This window comes from Cherax quadricarinatus, unplaced genomic scaffold (assembly GCF_038502225.1).
Source record: "Cherax quadricarinatus isolate ZL_2023a unplaced genomic scaffold, ASM3850222v1 Contig6219, whole genome shotgun sequence".
NCBI classification, from domain to species: Eukaryota; Metazoa; Arthropoda; class Malacostraca; order Decapoda; family Parastacidae; genus Cherax; species Cherax quadricarinatus.
In genome coordinates, this window is record NW_027201245.1 from 1220 (window position 1) to 12454 (window position 11235).

The window sequence follows — 11235 nt, forward strand, 5'->3', positions numbered from 1 at the left end:
GCATGAATGGAAATATATCTAACAATATGGCATAGGAGCGCCATGTCAATGCTATGGTCGGAAAGATAGGTAATAGAGGAAGTCGGTCATAAAGTAAAGAATTTAGTCCATCGTGCAGTCCGAAAATGAGCGTGGAAAGGGAGTGCATGACGTGTCTGTCTTTTCTGAGTAGAACGGGAAGGTGGCGAAGTATCATCAGGCAATTGATGTTGGTGTTTAGAAGTGGGACCAGAGTTGGTCCGACGTGGGATGGGCTGGCAATTTGAAAATTGCCGCACCGTAGAGGGAGAGGCCAGTAGCATTATCAAAGGAGGGCGGAGGTCAGACAAATCGAGGGAGTCAGTCGAGACCCCGGTAACTGAAGCGAGTGATGAAACAGCACCAGCAAGAGGCACAGGGGCATCAGGAGTGTCCAAAGAGTGGTCAAAAAACGAGGCAGGGTCAGAACAGGGTGCGGTATCAAGAAGGGGCCCGGTGGTAGTAGGATCATGGACTGGGTCTTCCATGGTTAGGTTCTTTCTTTTTGTTTTTTAAGAAAAAAGAAAAAGAAATAAAAAGAAAGAAAATAAAAATAAAAAAGAATAAAAAAAGGGGGGAATGGGGAGGAATAGTTCCTAGGATGAATGAAAGGGCCGGAAATCTCCCTCCGCGCCCAAGAGGACCTCAGCACCGCAAGTAGCGCAGATGCGGCGTGGAACCCATGCCATACCCTACCCATCATGCCAGTAAACCAGCAATCCGGGATAGCAACCTCACATCTGCCGAGCTACCTCCACGGACAAAAGAAGGCGGCTGGATATCTGCCACAAAGCATACCTCCTTTGGCCACCACCCCCGGAATCCGAAAGGCGGCTTCCAGAGATACACCCGTCGCCCGAAAGACACCCAAAGCTACCCCACGGGAGACCGGAGAGGGATCGGGATATCCCCAGGAGATCCAGATTCCACGGCAAACTACACCATCGCCTAGAACCTCAATGGAATGGGATGGGATGGGATGGGCCCCGGTGCCCTTCCCCCTACCTAGGAACTAGCATGCCTGTGGGAAGAATTCCAAAGGCCAAAAAGAGGAAGGGAATTAGGGAGGGACGGAGAGGACGACGACATGAGAAAGGGAGGATGAGATAGGGACGGGGGGAGTAGGTGGGCAATTAGGTTCGGTCTGAGGAAGGAGACCAACAGGTCTAATTCCTCAGACCAAGAGCCTCTTCACCACGCCAAGGAAACCCCCTTGAAAAGGAGTTATCCTGTAGACCACGATTTATGCTTAATGTTAATGCCTGTATTATTTCGTATAAAGTTACTCCCAGTCTTTATACTAACTAAACATTTATGCTGGTATTCTGATATCAAATAATATCTAGGTAGGTGAAAAAGACTAAATATCCGAATCCGAGACCGGTTCATCTTTCAGTAGTAAAATTATACAATAAGCGGAATACTATGACCAGAATGCAAGTTATTAATAATTTGAATGTTGGCTTTCAATAACTACATGAACGTAATACACTACTTATCCAGTTATACGAAATCCTTACCTGCAGTTCCACCTTGGGCAGCACTCTCCCTGGGCTTTATATTCATAACAATGAGGATAAAGCGACGGAGTACGTGTGCATTTTAAGCGTTTCATTATTATCCCTTCATCAGAACACAGGAACATTAAACATGGGTCTTTCATGCTCCATTCATCGTCTATTTCATGATAATTTCCACTGACATCAAAGCAGCCCCTGGAACAGTAACAGGTTAACTTAAAAAAAAAAAAAAAGGTTACAAAACCCAAAGAATCGTAGCTATATTATTATAATCAAGGGGGAAGCGCTAAACCCGGAGGATTATACAATGCCTGGGGGGGATGTGGAAGGCATTCAGGCTTAATTCGGGGAACTGGAGCACAGATCCAATTCCCTAAATCAAGAGCCCCTCACCAACATCAAGGAACCTTCCTTGAGGGGAATCGTAACTATAAAATTTAAGCATTAATGAGCCGTCAGTCTTCAGTTACAGTTCAAGGGAATTGAGAATTACGATTCAAGTGAGCTTTTAATCTTATTAACGAAAGTAAGCTAACAATCTGGTGCTGACTTGGTGTTTGAGTCTTAAGCTATAATGTTAAAAATTTCCTTTGCTAATTCTTCTGACGGTTTTCAAGTTTTCTTCCCGGCACCTGCCTTGTCAAGAGACGGGTTTGGAGGACTCAGCCCCCACACCCGCCTTCACAGGAAATGTATAGGGGGGGGGAATGCCCCTTCTCCTATTATCAAGAGGCAGGTGTGAGGGACTTCCCTCACCATCGTCATCCAGGAGGCAGTGGCGAGTCATCCTCCACATCCTCCCGTCATGAGGCTGTTGGAATCTTCTCGCTCCCAAACCCACATGTCACGTGATGAGCGACATTCGTACCCAACTCATTTCAGGCGGCGGTAATGGGGAGTTTAAAGACTTGTTCCCCCATACCCACCTTATCAGGGGGCTATCTTAATTTTAAGCTCTAAGAAAAAATTTCATTTGGGCTGAGTTTCATTAAAATTCAGCAAGCAAAATATGCCAAGGGGCGCCGCCCCAAGTACAAATTTTGGAACTTTTTCAGATTGGTATAAAACGCTATATAACGATTCACTAAACAGTGCAACTAAAAATCCACACATCGAGGCGTTGATCCGCAAATCAATATTTTGGGAAGCTGTACAAGTTTTTGAAATCAGTTAAAAAAAAAATTTTAAAGTCACTCATCACTGTAACCAAAAATTATTTTCCTCCTCCCCATCCATTAAAAATTTTGGAATACCGTATTCCCGAAAACCTGAATCTGGATACAAAAAATCAGTGATAACGTAGTTGCACTGGCTTTCATGGAGGACAATTAGATATACCCACATCTTTAAAAAAAAATCGTTAGGACTGAACACTAGTGGTTGCGTTAATGAATTTCGTGCAATAAATGAAAAAGCATAAACTAGAAAAATAACAATTACAATTTGACCCAGCTTTTAGGAATTTTTTCTCTTTGCACACAATTTACGGTTTCTATTTAATGAAAGGGTATATGTATATAGTTATGGAAAAAAATTCTTTATGCTAAATGAAACCAAAAGACCATCTATCAGTAAGCTTTATACTAGCATAATAACCAAGCATTGCCGAAACACTGCCTAGTCTAGTTGGGAAAAGTTTCGAAAATATATTTTCGATAGATATAAAGAGTTATCCTGCAGCCAGCTTACCAAAAGAGAAGCATCTCAATGCTTCAGACTGACTTTTCAGCTTTGCTGAACTTCGTATTTAAATTAAGCTGGAAGTTGAAGTACAGAGCTTTAAGTAGTACTTACGATATTTACCGAAAAATTTGACAGTAGTCACAGCGCCCATAGATAAGATACACTAAAAATATAAGCAGACTAAAACCAACGAGCACATCACATACCATCATACTAAGTTTAAATAACCAACATTAATTAAACCCAACCATTGCATTATTATCAAAAAATGCTAAATATAAAGCATAAAATTATCTGGAGCAGAGTAGCCATGGTACACCCCCTCCCCATACACAATTTTTAAATTAATGCTACATAATCCCAAACCAGATCCTGGGTATCAGGAAGTCTGTGAAGTTAGGCTGTGCTGCTTTTCATGGAGGCTGTTACAGAAAAAAATACTAAATTTTAGGAATTTCACTATTCAGAATTGTCAGTAAACTTGATGTGGCTCTTAGACCTCTCTTCAGTATAATAACCTATGACATGTCAAGATGTCTTGTTAATGAAAACCAGATACCAGATATATTAAGCAAATTTTATACATTTTAATAGATAATTGAACAGATATAAATTCAGATATACTCCTGTAAACTTTTTTGGAGCCTAGTTCTTAGGTTTTTAGTGTATCTCTATGTTCTTGCACTACCGTCCACAGTATGGATATGGGGTGCACAAACTAGCCACTTCGGTGGCAAAATCTAAGTCTAATCTAATACCCTTCTACACTAAGGTACCAACCAGCTCAGTACAATTTTCACGATTGGAAACTTTACGGAGCTGAAGCGTTACACTTTACTAAAGTCATCAGTGGAAACCTTACTCCGTTTTAGTCTCTCATCTAAGAACTCTGAAAAATCTCTTCAGGGTATGGCAAGATATTAACTAGTATGTACTGTAAATGGCATAGAAGCTGAAGAAAGACTTGTGGAAAGATTTGGGGATTTTTGAGAGAAGTTTCGTTAGCCAGTGGCTTCTTCAGTCCAATATAGAGAAGAACGGTGGAAGAATAGTAATAGTTTGAGGTAATCAGTCCCTCAGTCTATCAGTTACTGTAGCCTTGCTACAGTAACGGTCAGAGGTTCTTACAGAGGCAGCAGCTTAAGACTTTCAGTTTAAAAATCCGCCAATTTACAACGAAGTCATTCATAAAATGTATTAACAGTTTACTTTTTAACTCCAGTTCAGATTACTCATTTAATTCTCCATGCTAAAAGAAAAAAGTAAATTTGCATTATCGTTGAACTAGTATAGGCTACGTATAATTTAAAATAGCATACACCAAAATTACGCCTCACTAATTTCCTGTCTTACCATTGTGTGTAAAGCAACCAACACGGTGACTCGAGCGTTTAAAAATTCATTGTCACTATACCAGCAAAATAAGCTAATTAAGGCATAAAACGTCAAGTCTACAAAGCTGTACTTGCCTGTACCTCACAAAGCTGTACTTACCTGTACCTCATGTCGTACTTTTCTATTAAATCTTAGGCAAGAAAAAAAATTGGACAGATTACTGAAGACAAAACTTGCATAAAATCTAGAAGTCACTGCCTAACTAGCAGTTTACAAGGTTAAATTCATTTTAACCAATACTGGGAAGATGAACACACCCACCTACAGCGCCAGTCGGGACAACATTCTCCTTCTGGGAGAATTTTCTGACAGCTGGGATGAGGCGCATCGGTCTTCTTGCAAGTTTCTCTAATAGTCTGCGTCCCATTCTTCGTGCAAAAGTTAGTTGTGCAAGAGTCGCTCTTCCAGAATTCATATAACCGTCGAGACTTGCCATTATCGACACACGAACTGAAAGATTATAAATTCAAAATGCAACTTTTCGAAGAAATTTACATTTTACCGAAGATACGAGAAAGGTATCAAAGATCTACAGCTTCATTAATGTATCTAGGTTTTCTTTTAGCAAGTCTAGACAATTTGGTCTACCATCCCTCACCTGCAATTCCATTTCCTGCAGCACTCTCCTACTGGTATGTATTCAGTACATGTAGGATGGGGACGAAGATCTGTACACAGTACTCGTTCGAAGGTTATTCCCTCATCGGTACATTTGAGTAGTAAACAAGGATCTTCCGTGCTCCAGGTATGGCCAATTTCATGCAAGTCTCCAGATTTATCAAAACACCCCCTAAAAAATGAAAAAAAAAAGTAACTCCGAGTAACACACGATACAAAATTTTTCCACTTGCTAATACATTTACCTGCACTTCCACTGAGGACAACATTGTTGAGGTGGGGTGTATTGGAGGCAGGTGTGATGTGGTGCAGGTTCCAACTCACAGTCTTCTCTTGTAGTCTGTATTCCATTCCATGTACAAGAATGTGTAGTACAGAAGTCAGACGTCCACTTACTTAGAAATGGATGATAACCAGACTGATCGACACAACCACTGCAATATGAAGCTTATTACTCTCTTGTACGAAAGATATCCAAAGAAATTATTTTGGCATTCCAAAATCCCATTAATTTCAATTCACAGACTAACAATGGTATGTAATTTTAATTTTGGACAATTTTCTGTATAGCTTATGACTACTTTCATATACCACAGCAAGTGGAGGTGAATTTATTCTATTGCCTTTGATATTTTCAGAGCACTTTGCCGTATGCCTGAAGGGGATCAACGCCCCCGCGGCCCGGTCCATGAGCACTCATGGCAGTAACAATCTATATACAACAAGAGATAAAATTAAATAAAAGCCAAGAATCAACGCTGAAATGCTATCATACCAAGTTGAAATAACCAGCATCAATCAGAATTTAGGTTACAGCATTTCTTTAACTGTTCCAGTTACTGTATCGCCTAAGATAAATATATTTTTAGGATAAAAGTTAGATATGTATGCCTAACAAGCTTTTAAAATTTCCTGGAAGAAACAAATTTGAAAGGAAGAATCATACATTTTTGTTATTTAGGATGAGAGCTTCATATTTTGAGCTAAATAAAAGTTATCAAGGCTACAAATGTTTTTTTCATGATAGTTAAAACTATAAACCACATTTAAATTTAAAACAGTTTCATGTAGAACTACGTAAACGAACCTGCAATTCCATTTAGGACAACATTCTCCTGGGGAAGTGTAGTTGTAACATCCAGCATGAGGTTGGTCTTGTTTCTCACAGACCAAAAGTTTCTCAGATATACCATGTGGAGTGCAGGTGAAGACAAGGCAGGGATCAGAGTCTGTCCACTCGTGGCAAAGTTCGTGGTAATTGCCAGCAGCATCGGTACAGCCACTGTGGTACAAGAGATTAAAGTCTGAAATTTAGCCATCACTTATGCAAGAAGCTAAACATGAGCGAGAGGTGTATTGACAACCATGTACCATTTAAAAAAAAAAGTATTTGCATTACGAATAATGATAGTCAGCACCTGAGTGAAAACAGCTTATTCAAGAAAGGAAGACTGTCCAATTTCTTTTTGTCTAATCAACAGCACTTCACAGAAGTGCTCCCAAGTTTTGAAAGACCTTGTACTAAGAGCACCCTTACCTGCAGTGCCACCGTGGACAACATTCATTCTCCTGTGTAATTTCAGTACAACTATGGTGCACTGGAGGGGGCAAGAAACAGTCTTCTATCAGAGTTATCATCCCATTCTGTGTACACGTGTGGTATGTACAGGGAGTAGAATGCCAAGAACTTCCCAGCTCGTGATGCTCTCCAGCATCGTCAATGCACCCACTGAAAGATTCCCGGGAAAGTATTTAACACAGGCAGTTCCAGAGTTAGGGCGACCCCAAGAACAATTTATTATATTCACCACTATTCATCCAAAAGTCGTCTTTCCAGAAGTCAGACATTACAATTTAATTTTGAGATTAAAAAGTTAATCCGCCCCGATTATTATAATCACAGGGAAGCGCTAAACCCGTGGGGGATGGAATCAATTCAGGCTCAATTCAGGGAACTGGAGCAGATCCAATTCCCTAGATCAAGAGCCCCTCACTAGCATCAAGGAACCTCCCTTGAGGGGTAATCCGCCCCGAGCTGTTATAATATTAAATCTCAGCGTAAACAGCTTTATATCCAAATAAACAATACAAAGCTCTTAAAACTAGTAACAATATTAGAAACTAAATATTAGAACAGTGGGGGGATGCTAAGATCTTGATAAGTAAGACCTACGTGCAACAGTTAGGTATCTTTATTCCGAAACGTTTCGCCTACACAGTAGGCTTCTTCAATCAAGTACAGAGGAGGCAGCAGAAGCAGTAGAAATGTAAAGACATTGTAATTATTCCATCATCCTCAAAGACGTAGTTTTTGCTCCATAGTCTGGAACATTGTTCCAGACTAGTCCAGACATTGTTCTAGACTATAGAGCAAAACTTCTCCAGGCTGAGGGACTGACCACCTCGAAACGAGTCTTCATGAGTGATGGACTGATTACATCGTCTTTATATCTCTACTGCTTCTGCTGCCTCTGTACTCGACTGAAGAAGCCTACTGTGTAGGCGAAACTTTTCGGAAAAAAGATACCTAACTGTTGCATGTGTGTTAACTTGTCAGTATTTTACACCATTATCATATTTACAACATATCTTATACCAAGACTAGAACCGAGGGACACTCACAAGGAACAGTTCCACTGAGGACAGCAACGTCCTGGATTCTCTACACAAAACTTATTGGGTGGGAGAGGACAAGACTCTGGAGTCTTCGAGCAAGACACTTCACTGCCATTACACACACACGTGTGACACTCATCAGGAGACCACATGGCACCTTCAGCTTGCACCAGACCAGTGTCATCAACGCAGTAGTAGTTTAGGCAATCTCCACACGAGGCAAATCCTAATAGGAAATTGAAGTGATTAGAATCTTGCCAGAACCGTAACGGGTTTTACCTTGAAAACAAAGATGTATTTATAGGAATATATCAAATACAAAGCTTGTATGTCACTAGTTGAAAGTGAAGTTAATCAAATTTGATGGTATCGTGTGTTCATTTGACCAAAAACATTCTAGCTAAGGCACCCCGTGAAAAGAAAATGTATACAAGGATGTGCGAATTCTATTAAATTTTAATTAAAAAAGCATTATCTAGGTTTAGTGATTTTATAATCTAGTATCAATCTTAAACTCCGGAATCCTGCAAAACATTGAATTCGTAAATTTAATATGGATGAGTTGTATTAAAAATGATTAACATTAAATTTTAATGATTAAATACCTAACATTTAGAAAATTCTGTTACTTAACCGAAGATTCTAGGACCAGGTTTTAAAAAGCTAGAGAAAAGTAGCATTCGAAGTCCATACAAAGAAATAGTTACTAATTGATACGCTAATTGCAGTTATGCAGAGTTTAATCAAATTGGGTTATTACAAAGTCTTTACCTTTGCAGAAGTGCGATTGTAGCTTAACAGGAACAATTGCTGCAGTAAGGTCATTCCCTGGAGATGCATGCACGGCGGCACACATTAGCTGCATACACATCTCTGGCAACTCTTCAACTACACTTCCCCACTTAAATACCATACCATTGTAGCAGCAACCTATTTTAAGAAAATTTAACGAGGAAATACCAGGATCGTTTAACATTCCAATTAAACTCGCAAGAGGAAAATAATTTATGAAAGTTGCAGTCCAGAGTCTGTCTAGAAAATGTGTATTTAGTGTTCAGTGGAATGTGTGAAATGGAACAAATCTTAAGAATTTATAGGTTTAAGAAAATCCTTCACAGAGTTAGTGGCAGGAAAAGTAAGTGCTAACTGGAGTTCAGCGAAGAGAAGCCTTTGTAACTTATCACCTACCCACCTACTCAACTCGCGTACCTACTGCTCCCAGGCGATCCAGGAAGTTGGAGTCACCAGTAAAGGAGCTCAACACCGAATCAATCTAGCGAGATCAGTAAATGCCTTGGCCATATTAGTAAACACATAGAAAGGCTGATTCTGGGACTCAAACATGAGACATCACTGGTATGTCTGCAGAAAGTTGCCCACTAGGAAGTTCACTTTATCATAAAATCCCATTGTGGAGTAGACCACAACACTGCAGCTGTTGGGAGAGCCAGTGATAATGTCCCTCTCCTTAACCTACAATAGCAGAAGTTAATGGAAGGGGGGAACGCTACTTAAGGCTTATAGAGGGGATGGATGTCGAGTTCTTAAGCTCGCTAAAGTGACCCAGCATCCAACAGGAACAGGGGATAAGAATTACGATAAACGTCAAACAATACAGATTAAACAGCTAAGTGGGTTACGGCAAACACTAGGTTCACTATTCTTGAAGATTTGGGAGAGATGTCATCCCGATAAACATTTCGGCTTCCACATTCTCTAATTACATTAACATTCAGCCTTGGGTAGCCAACAACTAGTCAGTTATTCAGTATTGTTTCCCGGTTTTCCCACGGCCATATCTAATCTGGTAATCTTAAAACATTGTTTCCTAGCAATTTTGTTTACAGTTTGTACTATGCTGGACTAACGCAACTGCCTTAACACTGATTCACTAATGAACCCGCTCAAAAATCTTCCAGATTACCTCAAGGCAACGGACCTGCCTAACCTAGACAGTAACATCTGCCCTTGAAAAGATTTATCTCGACTAAAATACCTATAAAAAAAAAGTTAGAGAAATCGAGCAATGCAATAGGACTTTCCTTCAAATGAACATTTTACATAGTGAATGTAAATAGTAAGTAGTCTAAGTCGGACCGAAACGTCGTCATAAGCTTCTATCTGCGGGTTATTTGTGTATTGTTCCAATTATGATATTGTGCCTTTTTCTTCTTTAATGGGTGGTAAAGTAGGGAGTGGATCCCATCCTTAGTGGTGGCAGTAGTACACTTTACAGTTACATGAAGGAAAAATTACAGTTTTAACCCTCCGTTTAGATTAGAGGTTCCAAGATGACTTAAGAAATCGTAATGACACGATTGCAAATAAACCATACCCCCGGCCGGGATTGAACCCGCGACGGGCTGGAGTTTTGAGACTATGACCGCGGGTTCAATCCCGGCCGGGGGTATGGTTTTTTTAGAGGTTCCAAACCTGGTGGCGAACGAAACCCCAGGGGGGGGGGGTCAGAAATGCCATTTCATGGAGGGGTGCGACAAAGTCCTAATGAAAAGCACAATTCAGTTTATTTTTCCAAAAACTTTTCTAATTGCTCAAGTTTATATTTAAATTTTATGCAGTGAATTAAAAGCTTATTTCTCGAATTCGACAATAATCAAACATTTCCCAGGGGTGCTGGGCAGAGAAAAAAGTTTGCAGACCCCTGGTTTAAAGTTTAATGATGACTTTCTCAAATATCAAGTGGATTGTGCAATGAAGATGTTTATGTTTTATGCGCATGGGCGGATTTATTTATTCGTAGGTAAGAATGTAGTAATCCAACCTAGATTTATAGCAAAATTCTAGGCTAAGGTTGGTCAAGTCAATTTAAAAACAAAAAAAAAATGGTCCCCCAAGAACATCTGCCTCCATTTTATAACCTGAAATGTGATAATTTATAAACCTATATCCTAAACTCTCTCGAGAAAAAAGAAACTCAGGAACCAGAAATTAAAACAATCCTCATTTCGACTTTAAAATAAATTAAGACTTTTTATACAAATTCAAGTATACAACAGGCCTTTAAAAAAAAATAATGCGACCAATTTTAAAAAAAAATCCTTGTTGATAATACCAAAACGTTGTTGCCTAAAATGTATATAGAGAATTTAAATAAACACTGATATAAGCAATGTTAGGTTTTATATTTCGTGCCAGACTTTATTAACTTGTACACTTACCATAATCAGGAAACGACGCACCAGAGTGAGAAAAGTCCGAACAAATCATCAGGAGAAGACCCCATACACGAAGCAACCTCACCAACTCTCTCATAATGATTCAGCTTTGATTAACACTAGCTAAATACTTGGAAAATGCTGCATGTCACTAAATCAGAACAGCGGAGTAGAGCGAGAACCTCCTGCAAGAGCTGGGACAGAACTGG

At 39.8% G+C, this 11235-nt stretch overlaps 1 protein-coding gene across 1 annotated transcript; it reads right to left on the reverse strand.

The window, feature by feature from the left end:
- Positions 1-1538: 1538 nt before the first annotated feature.
- Positions 1539-11229, reverse strand: LOC128701668 (kielin/chordin-like protein; the record flags this gene model as incomplete). The annotated part of the gene is made up of 9 exons (XM_070082031.1): positions 11030-11229; positions 8622-8780; positions 7857-8076; positions 6772-6963; positions 6322-6516; positions 5480-5668; positions 5215-5406; positions 4878-5066; positions 1539-1733 (listed from the first exon to the last, which is right to left on the reverse strand). Coding segments are annotated over exons 1-9 (1625 nt in total), but the record flags the coding sequence as incomplete, so codon positions are not given.
- Positions 11230-11235: the final 6 nt, after the last annotated feature.